Source organism: Loxodonta africana, chromosome 4 (assembly GCF_030014295.1).
Source record: "Loxodonta africana isolate mLoxAfr1 chromosome 4, mLoxAfr1.hap2, whole genome shotgun sequence".
NCBI classification, from domain to species: Eukaryota; Metazoa; Chordata; class Mammalia; order Proboscidea; family Elephantidae; genus Loxodonta; species Loxodonta africana.
In genome coordinates, this window is record NC_087345.1 from 92,467,010 (window position 1) to 92,492,658 (window position 25,649).

The window sequence follows — 25,649 nt, forward strand, 5'->3', positions numbered from 1 at the left end:
GTTTCTTTTATTATTATTATTTTTAAATATAAAAAACATGGGGACAGTTGGAGGCAGGGGCACATGCAGGAGATGGCAGAACCCCTCCAGCCTGCAGAGGAAGAAGGGAGGTCAGGGCAACAGGCTGAGGAGGGGCCCAGGCGTAGGGCCCAGAGATTCCTGCCCCTGAGGCTCCAGCCCACTCTGTGCTGAGGGTCCTGGTCACTGCCCTGAGCCAGCAGGCAGCCTGGAGTCTGGGGTGGCTGCTGCCCCTTCCTCCACCCTGAGGTCGGGCAGACAGCAGATGGCAGCATGTCTGGCAACACTGAGTTCTGGGGCTGCAGTCAGACCCCAGTGCCTTCTTCCTGGGTCCACTGGACTGTGCCAGAGCCGTGGCAGCCAATAAGCACCATCTCCAGGCTGTGGGGGTCCCAGGGCAAGGCCAGGCCTCCTGGCCCTGGCGGGGACTCTCTGGTGCCGGTAGCCTCAGCCTGGCTTACAAGCTCTGGGGGCCCAGTCCTAGCCCCTTCCTCAGGAAGGGGAGGTGAGGCAGGGGTGCTGGGTTCAGGGCAGAGTTCTCCTGAGCCGGGGGGCTCTGAGTCTGATGTAGATGTCCAGAAAGCCGAGGCTCGAGGCCATGGGGAGCTCTGAGAGGCTGGGGGGCCCCAGGGCCAGGGTGCCATGAGGGGAGGGGGCCCTGGGCGAGGGTGGGGCCAAGTTCCACTCAAGACAGCGCCAGCTGGGGGCTGCAGGCAGTAGGAGGATGCCCCAGTGTCCACACACAGAGGCTGCAGGAGCCCAGAGCTGCTGGCTGGGCACGGCCCCTCCCCGTGTGGCGTTAGGACCAGCTGCATGGCCTGACGGAGTGACTGCAGGCCCTCCCGCATCTGTAGCACCTGCTCAGACAGCTCCATCACCTGCGGGGGGAGGGAGGAGGCAGTTGAGAGTGGAGTCAGTGCCCTCAGCTAACAGCGAGGCCTGCCCCTTTCCCCCTCCCCTGCCGCCACCTTGCCCCTCACCTACCGCCTGCCGAAGCTTCTCCAGTGTGTCTGCATTCCTCGTCTCGCTGGGCCCAAGGGGGACAGCGAGTAGGCCATTCTCTGTGGACAGTGAAACGGTTAACAACCAGGCAGGTAGGAGAGACAGGGTGAGGTCCCAGGTCTCTGCCCAGTTAGAGCAGACCACAGGGCATGGCAGTGTCTGGCCTTAGCCAAGCTGCTAAATTTTGCCCAAATCGCCAGGGGCAGGGAAAACACCTCCCAGCAACCTCGGTCATGCTGCCTGGTACTCCCCTCACTCTCACGAAGCTGTTCTTTGTACCTGTCTCAGGTTCCGTCCTCCAGGGAAATGGCCATTTCTAGGAGCTCATTACCTGCCGCTTCTCAGGCAACCTGGCCTGGGGCCATTTCAGCTCTGGTTCCCAGGCCTTCTATCTCCCCGCCACCGCCCCCCCACCCACCTCGGCAGTGAGCCAGGCATTGTGCTGTTTTAGCTACTTTAGCTTATTTTACATGCACAACCACTCATTTCATACACAGAAAACGGGGGCTCAGAGAAGCTACGCTGGGTAAGGATCCAAACCCAGCTGCCAGGTATGCCTGATACCAAGGGCCTGGCCTTAACTACCAAATGCAAGAAACAGCAGAGGTGGGTGAGGGCAAGAGGCTTCAGGCAGTTTGTACCCTGCTGATTTCTCTAACACTGGTGGCTCACAAGCCAACAGTGCTCAAGTTCACAGGGAAAATGGGCTGCCCATCAATCAGCCCCCGACTCCCCGCCCCACCAGCCTGTACCTGGTCCTGGAGAGGGGGTGCTGCTACACTCTGGGCCAGACTGCCCCACGCGGAAGGAGAACTTGGGCTGGTCGGAGCCACAGCCATCCTCAATGCCATCTACTACCCTGCAGACCCAGGCACCAGGACAACTAATCAATTGACAGGCAGCCACTGTGGTGTTCACAACAGGACACCCCAGGGCCACACTCAGAGGCCACAAAGCCCCAGAGGAAGGTAGCATGTGGCCCCCACCCTAAGAACAGGCAGTCTGGCTGGGGAGCCAAGCAACATGAAGCAGCAAGAGAATACAGCGCAGTGTGGGACCATGCACCTGGCCGGGAGGTGGGTTGGGGGCAGCAGAGAGAATGGAGGAGCCAAGAAAGATTTCCTAAAGGATCAGGCAGTCTGGGAAGGCGTAAGCTGGGAGAATGGGCACCAGGGCACTGGCAAGCCTGGCCCACCATCTCCACCACTCACCTGGGGCTCAGATCCGGGGGCACATTCCATGGCATGGGGGGCAGCCGCAGCCCCTCTAGGCTCCGTGGGTGAGCAGAGGGGCCAGGCTCAGCCTGCGATGCTGCTGCCCTGCCCGGCCGCCCTCTGCCACCTAGACGGGGCCGGGGTGCAGCTCGCCGGGGGGACAGCAGCTTGGCAGCTGAGGATGAGGAGGTGCAGCCTGGGGACAGCAGGGGGCTGGAGGGCTCATCAACTGTGGCTGGTGAGGCTGCGGGGCCCTGCTCCCCATCCGTCTCCTTCTCTTCCAGTGTGGACATGAGGGTGTTGTCGCCACTCAGGGAGCTGGTATCTGCCTGGGGGCAGTGGGGACAGGGAATCAGCCTTGGATGGCCACTCTGCCACCCACTCATCCCCCACCCTCAGCTCCCCTAGAAGAGATAACGTCTAGCGTCTGCCACTCTGCTAAAGAAGAGGCCCAGTCAGGAGGGGTGGCTTGCTTCTGTGCTCCCACCACAAAGCTGCCAAGCCCCTCAAAATTCTAGCCAAATGTGGACACACCTCAGGCTGACTGAATTTTCCATACTGAACACTGGTTTGAAATTAATGACATAATCCAGGAAAATTCCAAAGCCCCTCAGAACAGCCCTGTTGCACCTTGAAGGAGCAGGGGAAGCTGCAGGGCTATCTTCAGTGCTACATCCCTGCAGCCTCTGAGGCTCCTTGCCTGTTACCAGTGGACTCGTTTCCCTCCCCCAAGACTTCACTCTGGACAGGGCCAGGCTGTCTCAGATGGGGCAAGGAGGGCAGGGGCGGCTAAGCACGGTTGGGTAGGAGCCTTAAAAGACAGATGGAGGGTATGAAAAGGCAAGCAGAGTGCTGCCCCCGTGTGCAGGGGCTTTCCCAGAGAGCCATGCCCTCACACACTGCACCACCACAAGCCTCAGCCTCTGCCCACCCCATGCCTCTATGAACATACCCAGTGCCCTCACCTCCGCAGGGCCTCCCCCAGCACCCAGGTTGTAGCTGAGCTCTCCTCGGAGGCCACGGCTGAAGCGCGGGGCAAATTCAGGGTACAGCGCGAGGCTCTCATGTAGCCCCGCCAGCTGCAGACACTGCAGGACGCAGTACGTTAGCCCTTTCACATCTGCATTGGCCTTTACCACCTGCTCCGGCCGGGGCAGCTCGCAGCCGATCAGATCTCCCTTCCCTGGAGAGGGGAAGCAGAGGTCAGCCTGCCTCGCCCTCAACACCAAGTAAAGAAGAGGGAAGGACAGGGGAAGGGAAGGATAGCTGGAGGCCAGTGAGCTACCATTCCCCAAGCTGGGCGTTTTCAGCAGGGACCCACTGTGGAGCCCTGTTAGAGCCAGGGCAGAGCCAGGACAGACAGGAGCAAAGTGGCTCCCTGCCTGACTGGCTCCGAGACAGGCTAGGAGTGAAAGGTCTGTGCCCTGAACTTCCAAATAAATTTAAGATCAAAACCACTGTGCTGAAACACGTCAGGATTTTAGCTTTGAGAGACAAGGTGGTCTTCAAATCTGTAGATCAGAATTTCTGGGGAAGTTAAAACAATGAGAGTCCCAGGCCTCAACCCAACCTTACAACCCTCATAATATCCACAGAGACTCCCTAATCTGACTTTCAAAGCACCACAGGGAATCCAGGCAGCTTGTGCAGGGCAGTGTTTGAATCAGCGGTGGAGTGTGATGGCCAGCGTGGCACCATGGTACATCAGAGCTGGGTGGCCTTTGCCAAGTTACTTCATCCTCTGGACTGCCGTTTAATTGAGTCCATGATACTGTCTTGATCTTACCAGAAGGTGTCAATGGAGGGTCCTCCCACCACTTGGCTGAGACTGCCACCTGGCTGACAACGATTGTAAAAGTGGCACCGATTACAATCTGTATCCCAATTGCAGTGATGTTAAATTGTGGGGAAAACGTGTGTCTTAGAATCAAGAAAAGTGGGTGACTCTGTCCAGGGACATGGATTAAGTGAGCTCAAGTAGATAACATGTCTAGCTTATAAATGACTGGTAAAAGCTAATTTCCCTGTCTCCCCTTCCGACAAGAGTCCCCTATAGGTCACTCCCAACAAAGACGGGCCAGCATTCTGGTCTTAGGCAGAGCACTCACTCCCTCACAAGGAGTTTAACCTGCTGACTGACAGTTCACAGGACTAGAAAGCATTTCCTTATCCTCAGGGGGTAAGACGGCTCCCTCTCGTGGGCGCATTACACTGCCAGCAGTAAACACCGAGTTTAGTGGCCTCCTTTACATAAATATCCACGGACTTTTGCTCAAGCCTAAGTGCAAAACCCATCCCTGTTAGATTTTATTTCCTTGGTTTCAGCCCATTCTTCTGGTTCCTTCTGAGAGCTGTCTGGATCTCAGTGTGATCATCTGATGGATGAGTTCTTTTCTCCTTTTTGTCATTTGGAAGTGGGAGAAGTGTGTTTCTTATCTTCTTGAAAGAGGTGAGATAAAAATGAGAAACGAGACAGGACGAAGGACAGAGCCCTGTGCCACTGTGGTCCCGGGGAACAACGACTGCCCTCCAGGTAGGCATCTCAGCCACAACCTCCAGGTTCAGTGATCAAGCCCCCGCAAGGTCCTCATGTCACCGTCGCCCAGCCCACCTCTCCATCTTGCCTCCTTTCTCCCTCACAACTGACTGCATACGCTCAGGTGGAGCCAGTTCATAAGTGGAGGTAGGGGCCAGAATAACACTGGGGGAGTGAGTGGTGAGCCTTAGCTGTCAAGATCAGGCAGGCCATACCTGGGTGCTGCTGCTAAGGAGGCAGGCGGAGGCACGGGAGGGTGACGGCAAAAAGTACCACCAGGTTGGGTCAGGGAATCAGGCTTTCACTGGGGTATCCAGAGCCTCCAAGTTAAGAGGGGAAATAGCTCATCTAAAACATGTGGGCAGGGACAGGATGGATAAAATGGCATAAGTCCTGGTGCTGGGACGTTCTGGAGGAGATGCCCGGGGCACAGGACATGGTCTTTCTTGTGGCTCCATCTTTGCTGAATAGTGACCGTGACTATTCTGAGACATGGTGCCTGACATCAGTGAAGAGATGCTCTCAGAGAACCCAGCCAGCTTCCAGCCACATGGCTTCCTTTGTCTCCACACCTGAAAACCAGCTGTTGAATAATCCATTCTAGTCTTTGGACTGAACAGTCTGAAATTGTCAAAATTGATCTTTCTGCCCTTCTGAATGTCCTCGGTTGTTCATAATTTCTCAAAGATTGCCAACACACTCAAGTGGTCAGGACAAAGTTTTCTCAGAGTCCTGCCATAAACTGTATCTAGGCCTAGAAGCCAAACTCATGGAAAACGCAAGGCTGACCTCCACTCACTGAGGCCCAAGAACACGCACGAGTCCTTGTCCACTTCCTTGTGTTACCACCTGTGGCCACTGAGTCCTCTCTGAGCTTTGCCCAGGACCCCAGGGCTGCTCCTGGCTTCATCCTGGCTGCCTCTCCCCAGGTGGCCTTGCGTGCATCCCCTCTCTGGGTTTCCTTTGGATCAGGGCCATGTTCCACAGCCCCCAGGGCCCCCTGCCCTCTCTCCTGCCCTCACAAACCTAGGATGGCGAGCACGGTGCCACCCTTGAGCACCTCCATGGAGCCGGAGCAGACAAAGTAGAGGGCCTGGAGAGCGTCGCCTTGATGGATGAGGTACTCGCCGGGCGTGCAGAAGGCAGGCCGCAGGGCCAGGGACAGTGCCCGCAGGCAGCCGCGGCTGGCTGCCTCAAACAGGGGCAGCTGCAGGACCTCCTTGTGTAGGTGCATGGCGATGTCGGCACGCAGCTCGTCTGGGAGGCTCTGCAGCAGCTGCAGGCAGGCAGGGGGTTAGCTTGGGGGTGGCAGCCTCCAGTCAGCCCCTTCCCACCAGCAGGCCTCAGGAGCAAGGGCAGGTGTGGGAGGGGCCTTGAAGCCGCCTCTGCCAGCATCATGCTCTACACAGGGTACAGCCAGCTATGCGGGCCATCACTTCAGCCCCCCACGAGCACCCCAACTTTCCTCCTCTAGACCTCAGGCTTGGTACCTCAGTGAGCACAGAGCCCCTGGCCCTCACAAGGCTGGGGCTGGGCCTCTGAGCCTTTGTGGCTGCTCTGTGTCCTGTGCTGGTATCCCCCCAGGAGAAAGCTAAAGCAAGGAGGCCAAAAGTCTGCATCCCTCAACTCCCCACGCCCACTCCAGACAATATTAGGCCAAGTCTCAAACCCTTGAGGAAGCTAAGGTGAGAAGGGCCAGCCCTGGAGGCAGCCGCCGCACCTCAGTGGTGTCAATGCCGTTGTTCACAGCCCAGGTAGCCTGGAAGTATTCGAGCATGCGCTGCTTGAGGGGCTTGGGGATGCGGTGGATGCGGATGTAGTCGCGCAGGTCACGGGTGCGGCTGTGGTACAGAAAGCGGCGGGCGTACATGCGCTGGATGATGGCCGTCACGTTCCCAAACACCACAGCGTGCATCAGGGCTGGGAAGGGTGGCGAGAGGGGGTCACCCACAGGGCCTGGCCTGGCCCGGCGGACACCATGCTGGACATGTCTGTCCTCTCCCACTCCTGGCACACTCCTAGACAGGGCACATGGGCTGCTGGGTGGTGGGGAGTCTTGCAGACAATTGTGACTCACCCCGCTCCAGCCTCGTGTGCCACAGACCCCCTAAAGCAGAAGAGCCTCTGGCCCCTGGCCCCTGGCCCCTGGGGGAGGTGGGGAGGGAGGGGACAGAAGTCGGAGGTGGGAGGGCAGGAGGGTGTGTGGGCGCGAGCGGGCCCGGACTCACCGCCGATAAGCATGGTGCAGATGGAGAAGAGCTTCTCCGTGTCCGTGTTGGCGGACACGTTGCCGAAGCCCACGCTTGTGAGGCTGCTGAGTGCGAAGTAGAGGGAGGTGATGTAGGCGCTTCGCAAGGACGGGCCACCCAGGAGCTCCAGCCCTGTCCCATTGGCCTCGTTGTTGCTGCAACTGCTGCAGTTGTCACTCTGGGCAGAGCTGTTTCCTGCATCCGGGCTTCGGCCCACCAGGTAGTAGGGGGTCTCCAGGCGGCGGGCCAGCTCCTGCAGCCAGCCTGGGGACGGGCAGGGAGAGGGCCTGAGCAGGTGGGACCACGTTGCCGGACTGTGGGTGCCCACTGGGACCCCAGGAGGTGAGGGACATGTAGATGTGGATCCACCTCCCCATGGCTTCCTGCCACTTGACCTCTTCTCTGTCAGCCCAGCACACCTCACTCCCCCCTCAGTCCACTTCCCCAAGTCCCAACAAAGCAAGTTGCCATATCCCCAGCTGGCTTCCACTGGTGCCAAGGATGGAGCAAGGGGTTTTATGCCCCTCTTGCCTGTGGCTGGCACTAATCCCAGGTAGCCGGCCTGGCTCTAGAGGGGATCACTGTGCACAACCACAGTCTGTCCTCTTGGTCAGATGGTGAAGACCCTCCTCTTCCTCTTTCTCTGAGCCCACCTGCTTCAGAAAGCACCACCCATGCACACGTTCAGTCTCATCCCCTCCCCCACAGCCACATAACCCCAATCTCACAGACACACCCTCACGCCCACCACACAGACATGTTCCTACACACCATTCAGGCTGCACACATGCCCTCCCAAGGTCCAAAGACAAGGACACATGTACACTCAGCTGTGCACACACTGTCACAGGGCACAGCCACAGCCATCTGCATGGAAAGGCGTGTGACAGACACAGGTGCTTGCACGCTGACACACGGCGGGGTAGGGACACACTTGTATGGACACAAGCACACAAGAGAAGACACCCTCAAAGGCCACAGGCAGGCAGGCCCCATGAACTCACAGGGATGAGGACACGCTGGGCTCACTCTGGCACTCATCAGACACAGGCCACACTGGGCCAGCGGGCTGCGGCTGAAGACTGCCGCAGTTCCCCCATGCTAAGCACTGGCCTCACCCCACCTTCTCTGGCCTGGCCTTACTGGGGTCTCTCATGAGCCCATGGCTGCCAGCTGTCACTCGGAGTTTAGCCAGAGGTTGTGCGATTCTAGGATTTAGGATAGGGGTTCGCAGGGCCCACAGAAGTCCCAGGGTCCTGGCAGAGCTCGGGGCCATGGGAGCAAGAGAGAGAGGGCAGACTGGCTGACCTAGGCTGGAGACCACAGCTGGTAGTGCAGGGGGTGTGGGGTGTGGCTCTGGATTGCAGACTGCATGGTGACCCCACCCCCCCACATGCAATCTGCCCCCCCCACTCTCCCCAACACCTTATGCATGCTGATCCCTATGATCCCCACCCCGCCTCTCACCCATCCATCCATTCAGCAACACCGAGTGCCAGGAGCTGAGGGACTCAAAGAAACTTCCGGTTGGAAAGGAGTAGATAACGTAAGGTAGGACATCTCAGAGGGGCATACATCCCAAGTGCCATATGAGCGGCTCAAAGCAAAGTGCTAGGAGCTAGGGCTGGAGGGCTTCCTGGAAGAAGGGACATTTGTGCCTGGCCTCAAAATATGAGTAGGGTTTTGATAAGAAGAAACTGAGAGGGGTCATTTCTGATTGAGGAAAAGGCATGAGCCAAATCCAGAAGTCAAAATTCTAAGAAAAGTACAGGCAACTAGCTCAGTTTGGCTAGAATGTGGGGTTCGCGCTGGGGGCATCCAATTCCAGGCTAAGGAATTTCGGGGAATGTATTAAGGCCTGAACCAAGGTGAGACTTCGCCTTCCAGCTACCTGAGGTGTGCTGTGAGAATGCAATGGAGTGTGCAAAACCTGTCACCTGCACGATTGAGTTGGGCCTCTGAGGGAGTCCTTGGGTGGTGCTAACAGTTAATGTGCTTGGCTGCTAACCGAAAGGTTTGACGGCTAAGTGCACCCAGAGACGCTTCAAAACAAAGGCCTGGCAATCTACTTCCCACAAATCAGCCATTAAAAACCCTATGGAGTACAGTTCTGTGACACACATGGGGTCACCATGAGTCAGAGTCGACTCAGCCGCTGGTTGCTGGTTCTGAGAGTGAAGCCAACTGTCCAGGGGAGGAGGGTAAGCAGGCTGAGGTGGATGGGGGAGGGTGGCAGAGTGGCTTCTTTCAGTCTTGACTGTGGAGCCCCTATGTGGGTGGGGTGTGGGGGTTCTGGAGGCTGGTAGCTCTTGTACTCAGAGATGCTCTGAATTTACCATCCTTAGTATTTAGCAATGGGCTAATGGGACTCTGGGGAAGGAATCTGGTGTCCACATCACGTGCAGTGGAGGAGGGGAACCCAAGTGAGGAAGACTCCCCCACAGAGTTGCGCCAGCACGGGACTGCTCTTCCCACCCAGGGCTCAGCCTTGGGAGGGCTGGGTTTGGCTGACAAGTGTATGGGGCGGGGGCAGTTTCCCTGAAGAAAGAAGGGGGAGATGATGATGTGAGGGACTTGGAAACTTCCCAAATATGGACTAGTGCCAGCTTCAAATAGAATGAAACCACCCCGGAATTTAGAGTCTAACGGTGAAAGAATTACCAGGTGTATCTATAGTCAGCCAGCCCCCACGCCCCCCATGCCACCACACCACAAACAAAGGTGTTCTTAACATCATTCAGCAGCTGCTGCAAGGTGGTAGGAAGAGAGGGGCGGCATGTACCCAAGACCAAGGATGTCTGGGGCATGCCACGGTGGAGGGGCTGACCTGGGGACATAGGTGTCTCTGTCCACTCTGTCAATTGTTGCACCACTATCCATCTTAGGCTCTCTGACTCGGTGCTCACCTGGTGGATGTCTGACTCCAGGGCAGCCTGACCCCAGACTCTCACTGGGAAGGGCAGGCGACAAGTACCTAACACTGCCAAGGAGTGTCCTGGTCCTTGTGCTCATCAACTCCAGCGCTCAGGGCAAATCTCCAAGTGGGCCCTGGGGCACACTCAGTCTCCTGGGAGCTGGGAGGGAGAGAGGGCTCACAGGAGCCTCAGCATTCCTGAACATCAATCAGCTTGGGTTTCTAAGGCTGACCCTGGATGCCTGGTACCCCCAAGGAGCAGACAGTCCATGAGCAGCGGCTATCTCAGCGGCTGGCCTCTCCTCTCTGACTTTCTCTGATGAGGGATAAAGCCAGTTACTGGGAAGCTGACGGAGGGCTGGGGGATTTGGGGCAAAGAAAGTGAATTCAATTTTGGACCTGTAGGTTTTCGGGGGTTAGAAATGGCTAGAAATGAGGTTCGGAGTTGGTGAGAGAAAAGATGGAAGTTGAGATGTTCATAGTGGCACCAGTGGAATGGCCAAGGGAGAAAGAGGTGAGGAAGGAAGACGAACGGGGCAAGGGGTTGGATGAAGAGGAGGTCTGCACTCTGCAAAGAGGTAGAACAGGGTTAGCAGGGTCAGGTGCTACACAGACTTCAAGGAGAATGAAGGCCTGGCCCCAGAAGGTTACCATGACCTTCCAGGTGACATTTTGGGGGGAGAGGTGGGGGTGGAAGTCCTCCTGGCAGGAGTTAAGACGTGAGTGGGAGGTGAGCCGAGGGAGGCAGCTGTGAAAGTGAAGGTGAAATGAAGGAGAGCGAAGACACCAGAGGGATGTAGAAAAGGTAGATTTTGGGGCTGGAAGAGAGCTGAGAAGTAGCTGAATGAGATTCGGACTGGAGCTGAGAGAAAGGGCAAGAATGGGGCAGGGACCTTGGGGTCAAGGTAGTGGGAAGCCCTGGGCATCAGGAATGCTGCACAGCCCTCCGCTGAGAGGGGTGGGGCTTCCGGCTAGGCAACGGCTTAAGGAATATGACAAAGGTTTGGCCACCAGGAGGCCAAGATGGCTGGTGGTGCCTCTGTCACACTCACACCTGCACACACTCTCTCTGCCACACACATACAACAGCCCCACATTCCTTTCACAAACACACACCTGCGTGCACTCACATTGCCCTAATGAACACATGCCTACCTGTACATGTTCCTCTGGTACATACATATCGGCACACGTATCCGCACACTTACACACGTATCCTTGACACCTTGTATCAGCACAAAAACATGCCCCTGACAGATACACATTTGTACTTATATTTCTCTCTGTCTCTCTCACACACACACATACTTGAGTAGACATGTTCCTCTGACACACATGTACACACACACACACAGCGTTCAGTACCAATCTCGGGCAGCTCGGATTCACTGCTCTCAATCTCCCGCTGGCCAATGTAGAACCAGATGCAGGCCACCCAGTGGGCAAGCAGGGCGAACACAGCCATGAGCAGGGTCAGCACCACGGCGCTGTACTGTGAGTACCGGTCCAGCCTTGGGAGCAGGCGCAGCAGCCGCAGTAGCCGCACAGTCTTCAGCAGGTGGGCCCCAAAATACTAAGAAAGGGGCAGGGAGGGAGGGTGGTCACCCCTTGGCTGGTCCCTCCTGTCCCACCCCAAAGCCCACCTACCCATTCCAGCCACACTGACCACATTGACCTTGAAGGCATGTAGCAGGTCGAAGGGCAGTGCTGCGATGACATCCAGCAGAAACCAGGTGGTGACATAATGCAGGCAAATGGACTTTGGGGCAAACACCACCTGCCCCGACTTGGAGACGAACGTGGTACGGAAATTCAGCACAATATCTGTGGGTAATTGTGGTGGGAGTCACCACAGGGTTGGGGGTCACCCTTTACTGGACACCTCCTCAGCACTTAACACTGTCCCAGGTCCTCTGATTTAGCTCTTAGAGTACTCAAAAGGGCAGGCATTGCTATGCCTATTTTAAGAAGGGAGAAACTAAGGCTTGGAGTCCTGTGTTACTGGCTCATGATCATATGACACTTTAGTGGCAGAGGCACATTTGAAACCTAGGTCTGATTTCAGAGCTCACAGGTCACAGACAGGTGGGGGCACTGGGGAGAGCACAGCTGGCACTGTGGGGTGCTGGGAGCCATGCAGACTACCCCCATCAAGGCCAGGGCTGGGCCTGGTGCGGCACTGGGCCTGAGGCAGGGTGGGGGCACAGAGCACACTTACCAAGGATGAAGAGGACTTCTACTGCCAGGTCGCAGACGCTGGGGGGGCCACGGGCAGCGCTGGGCTCCCGGGCTGTGCTCACGCACACGCTGTAGGGCACAGTGACGGCCACGTAGAGCGTGGCGAGCAGGATAAAGCCGTCCCAGGTGGCCCGCAGTGCCCCACAGTGTAGCAGGATAAAGGGTGACTTCCGAATGGCGGCTACTTTGTACTCAGGTAGGTTTGGCTTCTCCCCAAACACCCCCTGGGTGAGGCAGGGCAGGTCCAGGCAGGGAGGGAAGGAGATTGGCATAGGCTGAGTTTGGATAGTGTCTGGGACAGGCGTTCTCCCCTGCATTCTCACAGCAACCTCCGACATACGCATTGGAGCCCCCATTTTATAAACAAGAAAACTGAGAACCAGTGAGGTCAACTAACTTAGCTGAGGTTGCATAGCTGCTTAGGGGAGGAACCAAGATTGAACCAAGGCCAAGACTCCCCTCCCTGACACCCTTCCTTCAGTGCCGAGCCCCCAAACTGCAGGAGGGGTCTGACTGGCTCCAGCTGATCTTCTGGACACTTCTCTGTGACTGGTCCAGTTTCACTCCCCCAGCTCTTCAGCTTGCCCCTCTTCTACCCCTCCCTCACCAGCGCTCAACCCACCTTATTGAGTTTGTGCTTGCCCTTGGGTTGCTTCTGCAGGTGTCCAGACAGGTGGTAGAGTACAGCTCGGCTCCGCCGCCGGTTGGCATTGAAGCCTTTGGCTCCAGCCCGTCCATATCGGCGCCGGCCACCACCTGCAAAAGAGGGGCCGTGAGGAAAATGGGGGGAGCACCCACACACCCAGCACAGGGTCTCGGGTTAGGACATCAGTTGCTCGTCCGTTGACTGGTCTGGTTGACTACTGACCAGTCAGTCTGCTCAGAACTGGGGGCTCAGGCATTCCTTATTTCCCATGGACACTTGCCAACCCCGGTGCTGGGCAGTCCCGTGGAGGCTTACAGATACTTCTTCTCCCAGGGCCTGCTTCCAAGAGAAGGAGGTTGAGGTCAAGGTTGGGCAGGAGAGAATCTCCACAGGGAAAGGCCTATCTCCATAGGTAGACAGAGTGGGGAGGTGGTTCATAGTGGTGAGTACATTCGCCGAGGGCAGAGCCAGCGGAAGGCCATCAAGCAGAAGTGCAGGGGCTCAGGGCAAGAACCCTGCATCCAGCACAGGGGTCAGGGGGGAATAATGAAGACTTACACAGCAGAGAGGCAGACCCATGGCAGGGGATGGAGGAGCAGCAACGGTGAGTGTCCCCAGCTCCCCCAAGTAGCAAAGAGGCCTTGGAGCAGCTTTTGATGACAATTCTGTGACCTGCCCAAAGTCCTGCCCCAACCCTTGGAGGAGAAAGACCCCAAGAACTTAAAAGAGGCTTTGGGCAGGGCTTTTTTTTCCCCGTCAGGTTTGCTGTGAGGAAAAGGCACCAGGCCTGTGGGTCTTCGGGCAGGTGGGTCTGTGTTCAATCTCATTATCTGGTCAGAAGGTGGCACTTTACAGGCACTAGTGGAGTTTGTCTGCTTTCAGTTTCTTAGTAAAACTGACTTTTAAAAACTTCAACTTTGTCTCAACTAGTCTATTTAGGAAAAATGTTTCCATACTTGGCCATGAAGAGATGAGAACAGCACAGACCTCTCAGCTTGCCACAGTTGGGGTCAGTAAGTACAAGGGGGGGGACCCAGGAAACGCTGAGCCTAGGCTGGGCACCGAGGCCCCTCACAGACCTGCGCTACCCAACACCCTCAGCCACGGCAGCTAACTTAATGTCCCCACAGGCACCCACCTGTCTCCTTCCAGCTGTCGGGGCCCCCTCGGTTCTTGGTGTCACTGATGTCCTTGTGAGAGACCAGGAAGAGGGCCACCTCCCCTTTCTCATTCTTTATGGGTATCACATCCAAGAGACACCAGAACGGGAGCCCTGAGCACAGAGATAGACTCAGTCCACCTCCATTCCCTGCCCTGCCCAAGGGCCTGCTCCAGTGGCACCCTTGGCCAAGCCCCAAGCAGGACCCTAGGACTTTCCTGGGAAGGGAGTGACAGCCCAGTTCCACATGGGACAGGGCTTGATGGAACAGGGTGGCGGAAGGCAAGGGGGAGCAGAAATGACTGCCCACATGTGTGTTCATAGATCTGTCCTGCTGAGACGGGGGATGGCAGGGGGTCTGTTCTGTTGGGGTTGGAAACCCAAGATTGGAAATTTTGTGGAGGCTGAGGCTGGGTGAGGATGGGAGAGGGGGTTTGGGGACAAGAGGTGGGTGAGGGAAGAGGGTAGATGGCGGATGGGTGTATGGGAGGATGGGAAGAGCTGGGGAGACAGAGAAGATGGGAATGGAAAGTAGGCAGGGACAGTGGATGGGGTGGGTGCCAGGCTGGGAGGCTGCACAGGTGAGGTGGGCTGACCAGGTGGCCCCTCACCGCTCTTCCGATACAGGATCAGCTCAGCCTTGAACTCCTTGTGCTCGTCCAGGGCCTTGCGGATCTGCTGGCGGACAAGCTCACTGGTGTCTGGCCCGTAGAGGAAGGAGCAGGCACAGCCCCGCTGCATGACCTCAGCCCGGGAGAAACCGGTGAGGTCGCAGAAGCCATCCGAGCAGTAGACCACGGGGAAGACCCCCGCCACCTGGGCATTGCCCAGCACAAAGTTACTGTCTGTAAGAGAGCACCTCTCAGAGGAGGCTTGAGGTGAAGGAGCGGGGAGGCCCTACCACCCCTCCTTTCCCAAATGCTTGCAACTGATGAGTGTGTGTTACAAAGCCCAGGGATCCTGCCGATGCCCTGCAAGGGCTGGCTCCTAGCAGCGTGAACATAAGTGCATTCGCCAGTCAGCATGTGTGAACACTGAGGTTGGTAAAGGCAGCCTGGGTAGGCAATGTGCCTTTCGGAGTGTGTCCTGAGCAGCTTGGGGTAAGGGGTGGGGTGGGGATGCCCAAAGGACTAAACTACCAGCTTTAGGCTAGCCTCAGCCCCACTCTTATCTCTGCCAGGCTCATTCACCCACTAGGTAGCCAGGTTGGCAGTCTTGCTCCTCCCACTGGGACCCACCTGGACTGGAAAGCAGCCCAGGCCACCTTTCATCCTGCCTTCTCTGTTTGAGCCCCAGCTGCCTGACTTGGCTCAGGAATTACTGAGTGCCATCAAGAATGGGGTTGTAAGAGTGGTGGCTGAACACAGGTGCTTGGAGCCAGGAATGTATTGGGGAGTGGGGGGTACTGAATCAGTAGGCTGCAGGAGCCAAGCATAGGCAAAGCAGATGGAGGAGCCTGTATGTGTGCATATGGGGGGCTCAGTGATTGGCTCCCCGTCCCAGTCAGGATCGGAGACCATGGAGGACAATAGGCACAGAGCTGGGAAGCCCCACTGGGGGTGAGTGTGAAGGAAGAGGCTTTCACGACTTTCTCTGTGCTCAGTATCCCAGGATCCAGAGGCCCAGGACGCATTCTCCACTCCCCCCTCCCCCGCCACAAGTCCTTGTGGGAGTCTTCCAACCTTTTTCTAGGGTCTAGACGGGCTCCCCAAGGCTGGTGGGTTTAGGGGATGAGGTGGGTTCGGGCAAACAGTTCGAGACTCTCTCTGAGTCTCGCCTACTCGATCTGCATTCGAAAACCTCGTTTCTAAATCTGTTTTCCAAGCCCTCCCGGCTGTCCCTGAGCACTGATCCCCTCCCCCTGCCAACCCAAGGGTAGTCGTTGGGACACCGCCAGACGCAGGGATGGGATGGGGGAGACTGACTAGGCCGGTTCCGCGCCCCCGCGAACGGAGCTCCCCAGGCCCCAAGCCTCCTCTGTCCGTTTGGCCCCGCCTGGAGCGTGCTGACCCTGAACCTTTCAGGGAAACAGCTCCTGGAAGGAGCCGGTGGTCCTAGCTTCCAGCGGGGCAGTAAGGGGTGAGAACAGGCGGGCGCCAGGCCGAAATGGTCTTGGTACAGAACCGGCGGGAGCCCTGACAGGGACGGCTTGTCAGGGAGCTAGTGGGGAGAGGGTCGGACTCACGCGTGCCGTCGAAGCGCGTGGCGATGGTGTCCAGAAAGGTGTTCTGCGGCGCCAGGAGCCCCCGCATGGCCGGCATCTTAGGCGGCCACGGCCGCCCGCCCCATCCCTCCGGGGCGCGGGGGCTCAGCGCCGGAGGAGGGCGCCCAGCTCGGCCGCCCCCCGCCGGGCCCCGCGCCCCCTAGCGCAGCCGTCGGGGAGCAATGCCCAGCCAGGCTTCGCAGGCCCCGCCGGCAGCCCGCGCGCGAGGGGACGTCCGCGCCGTCGGGGGCCAGAGCATGGCGCGCGGCCCCTTGCGCCCTCACCACCCACGAGCTCCGGGCTCCGCGCCCGCTGTGCTCGCCGCACCTCGCGCTCGCGGCTGCGGCGGCTTCCGTTCCGGCTGCGGGTCAGCTCCTGCTCGGGCTCCGCGCGGCGCAGGGTCCCCGCAGCTCCCTCCGTCTGTCGGGGAGAAGCGGCAGCCTCCCTCCCTACCTCCCGCGCCCGCCGCCTGCACCGGGGTAACCATGGAGACGGGGCACACCCAGTCAGGGCCGCCTCCTTAAAGGGACAGACCTCCCGCAGAGGGATCCCCCTTCCCTCGGGACCTGGGGCGGGGGGCAGGGAGGCAGCCGCCCCGCCCGCCCCTCGGAGCACAGCTAGCGGGTGCCCTGTCCCGCTCCGGCTGACTCAGGCGCAGGGGCGAGGCGGCTTTCTCGGCAGCCTGGGGGTTTTCAGAGAGTGTCCTAGCAGACTCGCCTCCCCCGTAGGGACCGGAGGAGGGTAGGGGAGGGGGGTGTATGGTATAGAAGACGCTTTCTCCGAGGAAAAATGTAATGGGAAGGGGGATTGGGCAACTTGGCGGAGGTGGAGGAGGCCCTGTACTTGGCAGAGGCGGGGGATTACTCCTGGCGCGCCTAGAGGGGCTCCAGCTGCACACACAGGAGGTGTGTGTGTGTGTGTGTGTGTTGGGGCGGGAGGGGAGCATTTGAACATAGCGTCTGGGTATCCAAGCCTTTCTCAGCCTCAGCTTGACCCTCTGGAAAATGGATCGAGCTGTTAGTAGAGAGATGCCGCTGCAAGCCAGAGCTGTCAGAAAAGTGGAGGGTGGGTCGCTCTGCGAATAAGGTTCAGAGGCCCTCTGTGTGTGCCCTGGAGGTGGAAAGAGGAATGTGTGGAGCGGAGGGAGCCCTAGAGCCTTGGTTCAGCCCCTATATTTCTTCCAAGAATTTGTCACCTTTTGCAGCTCCCAGGCCGCGCTAGAGAGTCGGGTTGCAAATACAGGTTAGACACTGAGAATTCCCTAACCTTGTGTGTCTGGGTCCTTGCAAGCGAGGAGTCCGGAAGACAGCACCCCAATCCAATCCTGGAGAACTGGACTCTGCGCTGGGAGGGGAGCTGCTGACGGGTGGCTGCGGCAGCCATCCTCCTGCCCTCCCCCTCCCCCAGGCCAGGGGCTGGGGAGGAGGGGCCCGTGGGGCGGAGAGGACTTGGCTCGGGTCTGCCATCTCTGGATCATCTCCTGCGCGAGGCCTGTCCCCGGAGGCCCGCACTGCCAGCGCCGCTCCTCCTCCCTCCCACGATTTGCCAACTAGCGCGGCTGCCGCCCTCGCGCCGCGGAGTCGCCGAGGCCAAAACAGCAATTTGTTCCCGAGCCGGTGAAGCCGGGAGCAAAGCACCCCCACCCTTCGAGAAGACACACCCACAGGCAGCAACACTGGAAAGGAGAGTCCCCCGCTCCACCCACCTCTCCTCAGGGACAAGGGCCGAGGCCCCAGACACTTGTATTTAAATAAGCTGGGGCTTTTAGGAGAAAGGGTGGTAGGTAGCGTCCCCCTCCCTCTATCCACTGGATCCTGGAATCCAGCTCCCAGGACCAGGAGTGACCCTAATGGGTCCACGGGTCTTGTCTCCACTCCTCCAACCGCTCATCTATTCCCCTCCAGGCGACATACAAGCCCTCTTCTAAGGAAAGGGTGAAGTTTAGCAATCAGCCGTTTTGAGAAACAGGATGAGCCTGTTAAAAGCACCCACCAACTTGGGAACCAGGCTTCCTAGGTATGAATACAGCTCTGGCCTTTACCGTCTGTGTGATTTCTTTAATGCAAGCTATTAAACCTTTCTGTGACCCAGTTTTCTTGTCTGTGAAATGGGGATGGTAATAACTAAAAAAAAAATACTGAAAAGGCTTCCAGTTCACCTGCCTGGGCTAGTTTGGGGTTAAGCCAAACCAGATACCTTGGGTCATGGCAAGCAAGGAGGTAGGATGACATGTCTGTGGGATGACTCAAGTAATTACAATAGTTTACATTGTAGTAAGTGACATATCAGGCACTGTGCTAAGTATTTGGATTATTTTATTAATCCTTGCAATAACCCCTTGAGGTAGTTACTGTTGTTATGACTGCCAATTTAGAGAGGAGAAAATTGAGGTGGAGAGGTTAAGTATCTCATCCAAGAGGTACTGCCTCCCCCAGCAGCTCCAGGCACAATGCCTGTGTCACTGTTCTGGTGCCCTGGTCCCCACTTTCAGGAAAAGAAAACACTAACATTTATTGAGTGTGATCACTCCCCTGTAGCTGCAGTGGGTTTGGCCTTTAAGCTTCACTCCCTGTTGCTCTTCAAAGCATCTATGACTGGGTGTCTGGTGTGGGGGTAGTCACTGACCCTTGCCTCTCTCCTCCCCTCTTCCCACTTTCTGCACCCTCCTTCCTAGAGGTCCTCGGGCCTGCTACACCTGTTCAGATGCCAGCTCTCTTCAGTCAGTGGCCAGGCTCTGCTTCTATGGTTGTGTCCTGTGGTGGGAAAACCATGGACTTTCAGGTCAGACATGACTGGGTTCAAATGCTAGCTCTGCCACTGACTGATGGAAAGAGTAGTTTCCATCTAGAATAGTGTGTTCAGGGTAGGATCTCAACCCATTGTCCTCCCTGTTCACCTTCACCTAGTCCCTCAGGTCTTTCGGCCAGTCTTGGCTTTTGTTTGCACAGGTTCTTTCAGCTCTTAGTGATGTTAATTTCTACACCCCTCCCCCACATTCATACACACTTACATACACAAGGGCCGGGGGCATGCCTTTAGGAGACAGTGAGATGGGGGGCGGGGAGAAGGAATTTAAAATTGAGCAGGGCACTGAGAGGTCGGGGACCATTGGCCTCCTCGCTGTAACTCCATTTACCTCTCCCCTTCCCCCAATTCCTGACTCTTTCAGACCACCCCACCATGGGGAGTCGCAGGGAGGGGAAGGTTGAGGGCAAGCACTGTTCAGAGACAGCTCAAAGCCTTTGTCAACAAGAAACTCAGGAGGCTGCATTTTGGAGCATCCGTGGGAGGTCTGTGGGAGTATTATCTACAAAAAGGAACAAGGAGGGAGAGAAGGGAAGAGCAAAGCAGGGGAAAAAACCCTCAAGACACAAAAGATGGAAAAAGCCCCTGCCTCCCCTAAACACATTGCGGGTGGAGTTAGGAGTCGGTCACTGTGTGCAGGGAGTGAAAACAGGTGGCTGTCGAGGAACACCACCCAAGGGGCCTCTACTCTATCCTCCCCTCTTCCCACTCTCTGTACCCTCCTTCCTGGGGGTCACCAGGCCTGCTACTCCTGTTCAGATGCCAGCTCTCTTCAGTCAGTGGCCGGGCTCTGCTTCTAAGGTTGTGTTGTGTGGTGCGAAAACCATGGACTTTCAAGTCAGACATGACTGGGTTCAAATGCTAGCTCTGCCACTGACTGGCTGGGTGACCTTGGGTGGGAGTTACTTGATCTCTCAGAACTTCAGTTCCCTCATTTGTAAAATGAACTTCCTCAAAGGAAGAATTAAATGAGGACCCAATAGGAGCTTAGATAGTGGAGGCAACTGTTACTGAAACTCTCCCTCCGCACTTATTCTGGCCCTGGATTCTAGGACCACTGGAAATGAGGTCAGAAAGAAGCCTCATTGAAGGTTCCCCCCTCCAAAAAAGAAAAAAAAACCCATTGCTGTCAATTCCAACTCATAGCAACCCTATAGGGAGCGTAGAACTGTCCCAGTTTCCAAGGAGCACCTGGTGGATTTGAACTGCTGACCTTTTGGTTAGTAGCCCATTTGGTTAGTAGCCATAGCACTTAACCACCAGGGTTTCCTGAAGGTTCCCCGTTCCTAACAAAAACAAACATTTTGAAATACTTCAGGACCTCTAGGACCTGGCTGTCTCATTCCAGGCTGTTCCCTTTCTTTCATTGGAAGATCCTAGCTGGAGTGTGGGTAGTCCATATAAACTTTCAAGCAAGGGACTCTTAAGAGGTACAAATGAAGACAGGTAAATACAGATGAAGAAACTGAGACTCAAACTAAACACTAATAGTAAATGGAAGAACCAGGGCTTGAAGTTAGGTTTGAACCAAAACTTGACTAGGTTGATAGCAATTTGTTACTGTGCAATGCTTCTGGGTGCTTTGTCCTGTCTCTTGGAAAACAGCCTGTTAAAAAGGAACATGTTCATTTTGATGGGTGGCCAGACAGAAACCTGCAGTAAGCCCTGCCTGCTGTGAACAGCAACCTGGATTTCGCCCATGGGGAGATCCATACAGTTGACTCCAAAACTTGCAGCCTGTCAGGAGGACAGTCTAACACTCCTGCCTGTAGCACTGAAAACAGACTGAGTGCCTGACCTCCTAAAGGTTATCTTCTCATTCTGTCTGTGTGTTCTAGCAATACCAGAAAACGGGTGTCTTTGAAGTCAAGTTACAGAGAAACCCTAACTGGCTTGAGTTGAAGAAAGACATAAAAAGGAGATCTGAGTTCTCCCTGAGGAATCCGAGTGGGTGGTATTTGTTCCTGCTGTTTTGACGGCAGTGAAGGGGTGGCTGAAGGGGTGGCAAGCAGGCAGAACACTTGTGCTGGTGGTAGTGATGGTGGATGACTTTCTTCACCCAGAAAATGTTTTCAGATAGGATTTTCCCCTTGGTAAGGAGCAACAAACAGGTAAATAAACTCCCTCATCCCCTGTACAGAAATAACGTTCCCCGACTTTCCCCTGGGAAACCCTGGCCCCAGCTTCACCCCTGCATGCTGCAGCTATGGCAGCCATGTTTACTGAGGTCAGCTCCATTAGCATCAGGCCTGTCCTATCTAGACAGCTCTGAAACTGGGGAGGGGGTGTGCTGTCTGACAGACACACAAGGAGGGCACAGACCTCACCAGGCTGGATGGGTATGTACTCAGAACAGAAAAGCTACAGAAGGATTAGGATGACTGAATCTTTAAATTTACTTTTCAGTTAATAAGGTCTGTATGGCTGGAAATATGGAAAGTCTTTTTTCATATGCCTTGTGCGTAGTGGTTAAGTGCTACGGCTGCTAACCAAAGGGTCGGCAGTTTGAATTCGCCAGGTGCTCCTTGGAAACTCTGTGGGGCAGTTCTACTCTGTCCTATAGGGTCGCTACAAGTCGGAATTGACTTAACGGCACTGGGTTTTTTTTTTTTTTTTGTAACAGGGAAGGTGAGATAGAAAACTAAAGGAGTTATGGTGAGTGTTCAACTTTGTCACAGGTTAGCTTAGACACCTAAGACACCAGATGTCTTGCAGCATCTGGTTAGATACCTCTTCTTGCCCCTCTGTGTAGTTAACCATTGTCTCCATTTTACAGTTCAAGAAGAGGTTCAAGGATGTTAAGCTACTTGCCCACGGCCAGTCAGTCACACAGCTACCAAGCAGTGAAGCCAAAATTCAAACCCAAGGATATCTATCTCAAAAATCCAAGATCTTTCCACTCTACCACATTGCCTGGCCACCAGGCAGGGCTTTCAAGGGTTTAAGGAAGAGATCCACTGCCTTCACGGGCAAGGTGGTTGAGGTTAGAGCTCAACAGTCTCCCATTTCTTTGCCTCAGAACTTAGCATAGTGCCTAGCATATAGTAGGTGCCTCAATATAACATCTCAATAAAAGAAAGGATGTCCCCAGACTGCTGAAACCACCAGGAGTCAAGCTAGATTGATTTCATTGTTTACTGTTCTGGCTACCAATATTATAGACTGGTACTCTTAATTCACTAGTTAAAATCGTGATACAAAAGTTTAATCAGTTGGTGACCTCCAAATGTGCTGCTTTGTACAGCTATTTCTTCCTTTTCATGAAATGAGCTGCCATATGGATATCAATCCTCACCAGGTGGGACAAAGAGGGTGGGACAAACCCTATAAAACCAGACAAGGCAAATCCTCATTTTGTCAAATCAAACAGCAGAATCTCGGGGCGACAAGTCATTACCCTATTGATTCTCTCCAAAAGTACAGGGCAGCTCACAGATTGACAATCGTGCATCCTAGATTTTCCAAGTCACTCCCAAACTATTTTATACCATTTTCCCCCATACATACTTCACTCCCCATTCGTACTCAGGAGATTGTACCCTGGTTTTGGATTCTGAAATACAGTAAAACCTGCGAAAGCTGGAACCCATATAAGGTGGAAACCTGTCAGAGAAGGAAAACAAAAATAATTTCCACTAACAGAAGGTGAAAGAAAAGTGGTAAAACTGCACCCTGTCAAAGGCGGAGAACTTTCGAGACCTGGAAAAATGAGGCAGTCCCTTCGAGTTCTGGCTCTCAGAGGCTTCACTGTATATATAAGGTTAAACCCACTGCTGTTGAGTTGATTCCAACTCACAGTGACTCTATGGGACAGAGCAGAACTGCCTCATAAGTTTCCAAGGCTGTAATCTTCAGAAGCAGACTGCCGTATCTTTCTCTTGTGGAATGACGGGTGGGTTCGAACCACAGACCTTTCAGTTAGCAGCCGCGCACTTAACCACTGTGCCACCAGGGCTCCTTTGTATAAAGCTACCGTATCTATAAACCACTGAACGGGATCACCCATTGATATAGTTCCAGCTTAGGCATAGGACGACCCATGCCCTTAGAAGCGCTTTCAGTGCTTTCTCCATTTTATTCACAGAGGGCGGTGTGGTTCTTTCACGCAACACTATTACCTTGTATTATTTTATCTGTGTCTCAGTTGCCCCAACTAGTTCATCACCTCATGAAGTCAGAACTGTGTTTTAGTTATCTTTTATTTCTTCTTAGCTTCCAGCTCAGCAACTGTACAAAGCACTCCCAGATGCTGTTCGTGAGAGTGTAAACTGGAGCAACTTTAAGAGTACTTTATCAGTGTCTTTATGATCCAGCAATTCCGCTCTAGGAATCTATTCTAAGGATATAACATCGCAAGTGTGGGATGATGTATTATGGGATGCTCACCACAATACTACTTATAATAGCAAAAACTGAAAACCACTATTAGGGACTGATTAAAATATAATTATGATAAATCTATACAATGGAATTTTGTGCGGTAGTAGAAAGAATGAGGACTATTTATATATACTGACACGGACGGAGGTCTAACAGTATACATTTACACTTGGAGTAGCATAGAAAATCTCTGGAAGGATAGGCAAGAAACTTAACAGTGGGTACCTTTGGGGAGTGAGGAGGAAGGGCATGCCAAGGGTCCAGAGTGACATGGAGGCTTACTGTTCATCATATATCCTTCTGAACGACTTGGATTTTTTTTTAAAAAGCCATTTGTATATACTACTTTTTCTTAAAACAAAAAAAGTTATAAAAGAAGACAAATGAAAAAAGCAAGGTGTATTAAGAGTATGCATAGCATGGTTCCAATTTATGTAAAAGGAAAAATATATTTGCTTACCTTGGGTTTACAAAAGTTCTGGAAAGATATACAAGAAATTTATCAGTGATTTCTTCTAGAGAGGGGAGAGATTTTTACTTTCTACCATGTTTTTTTTTTTTTCTTTTCCTTCTTAAACTAGTCTCTATTACTTTTTTAAAAGTGACTTTTTATAATTGCCATAAATTAGGCGCTAAGGAAATATTTGATGTTTATAATGAAGCCATGCTAATTTAAATTTTATCTTAAGTGGTATATAACTGACAGAATTGAAGTCCCAGTCCTATTTCCAGGTTGGGGAAGGGCAAGACATTTGTCTGTAAGAGGGGATGGAAAAGGGAAGGAGAAATGATGGATAGGCAGGGCCTCTTTGGTACCCAGTGGGCGCTGCCCAGGGTATGGAACTTCCCTTCTCTTGGGAAGCACAAAGCATTTATGAGGAAGCAAGGCATGGGCTGCAAAATTCAAACTTAAACGTACTTCTCTACATTGAAGAAAAGTTAAACTGACAAATTTAGGAGTAGAATATCTACAACATGAGATCCTAAATGAATAAGGGTTTGGACATGTTATTAAAAAAAAAAAACAAACAACTGTAGAATGTATATGGTGTGTATGTACATATACAATATAAAAACAAAACAAAATTTAAAAAGCCTATATGTTCATATGTACATGCACACATATGCTTTGAAAATGGTCTAGAAGGACACAGGACAAATTATTAACAGTGGTTACCCCTGGGGAGCAGAATGGGAGGGTGGGAAACTTTCCCTTTTACATTTCTATATAATCTGATATTTTTAAATACTATTTTTGTAATTTAAAACAAAATATAAAGACTTCAGAATTTTCAAAAATTTTATGGTCATAGAAAAAAATCTTCAAATATTTTTCTATAAGGAGATTTCAACTTCAAGGTAGTTTTGACAAACATGTGGCTTCACATCTGTGTGGGTGGGTTAAACCCAGTCTTGCCTGGATACAGAGACAGACAGACCTCATAATCCTTCATGGTTACATTGGCCCTTGGATTTCCTAAAGTATTGGTTAGCCATTCACCAGAAAAGCAGAACTTTTCACTGACACCCAGCAGACTGATGGTTTTGTTGGACAAATTCCCAAAATAGAGATCAGTACCTTGGAAAAATGGCTTCCCCAGTTCTCCTGGACTACCATTTTCTTTACAAAAATATACCACACACATGCACACGCGCGCGCGCACGCACGCACGCACACACACACACACATACACTCAGTCTGTTCAACCAACCTGAACCTCAGCAGCTCGGCTTCAGCCAAAGAGCCAAGGGGAGCCCTGAGGCAGCTAAGTTCTGCACAACTGCCACTTACAGTCTAGGCTTCAGACTTGGGAGAACACACACTGGAGAAAGAAAAAGCTCTGTTATTATTAAATCAGAGATGCTGGGCAAGTGTGGGGTGGAAGGGTCTGACACCAATGCCACCAATGCTACACACAGGATCTCAATTATACTATTACATTCACTACTCCTGTCAAGGGACAAGGAGTAGGGGAGAGGGATGCCAATATAACCTTTGGTTGCCTGGGAGAGCTCCTGCAGCTGTGGTTTTTCAAAACTGGTAAGCAGTCCTCTGAAAAGTCACCATTCCCTATCCTACGAATCCTCTCCCACAAGGAACAGCTACATTTGCTCATCTTGGCTTTCACATTTTAATTTGGTTTTGAAGCTAAGCAGCGGACAAATGGCTTGGGAATCAGACACCCTCATTCATGCCCAGGACAAGCTGTCCAAGTGACTTTTACCCCATGAGGCCCAAAGAAAAGCAGATAATGAAATGAAGTCACTTGCTGCTGTGAAACAAA

The 25,649-nt window shown here is 54.0% G+C and overlaps 1 protein-coding gene across 1 annotated transcript; it reads right to left on the reverse strand.

The window, feature by feature from the left end:
* Positions 1 to 6: 6 nt before the first annotated feature.
* Positions 7 to 16,237, reverse strand: KCNH3 (potassium voltage-gated channel subfamily H member 3). Its single transcript, XM_003405765.4, has 15 exons — positions 16,162 to 16,237; positions 14,588 to 14,821; positions 13,956 to 14,090; positions 12,794 to 12,927; positions 12,152 to 12,395; positions 11,600 to 11,757; positions 11,299 to 11,506; positions 6,999 to 7,283; positions 6,491 to 6,690; positions 5,797 to 6,046; positions 3,200 to 3,417; positions 2,232 to 2,563; positions 1,773 to 1,879; positions 1,003 to 1,079; positions 7 to 896 (listed from the first exon to the last, which is right to left on the reverse strand). The coding sequence occupies exons 1-15, from the start codon at positions 16,235 to 16,237 to the stop codon at positions 324 to 326; spliced, it is 3,231 nt and encodes a 1,076-aa protein (XP_003405813.1). The 3' UTR covers positions 7 to 323.
* Positions 16,238 to 25,649: the final 9,412 nt, after the last annotated feature.

What these genes read in the sequence shown, in the direction of transcription:
- KCNH3 (XM_003405765.4), bottom strand. Translation starts at nt 16,237, where the DNA reads ATGCCGGCCATGCGGGGGCTCCTGGCGCCGCAGAACACCTTTCTGGAC. An exon ending in CCCCCGGATCTGAGCCCCAG is followed by an intron (nt 1,880 to 2,231) that starts GTGAGTGGTGGA and finishes CTGGGTCTGCAG; the next exon opens with GGTAGTAGATGGCATTGAGG. An exon ending in TGGAGAAGCTTCGGCAGGCG is followed by an intron (nt 897 to 1,002) that starts GTAGGTGAGGGG and finishes CTCCCCCCGCAG; the next exon opens with GTGATGGAGCTGTCTGAGCA.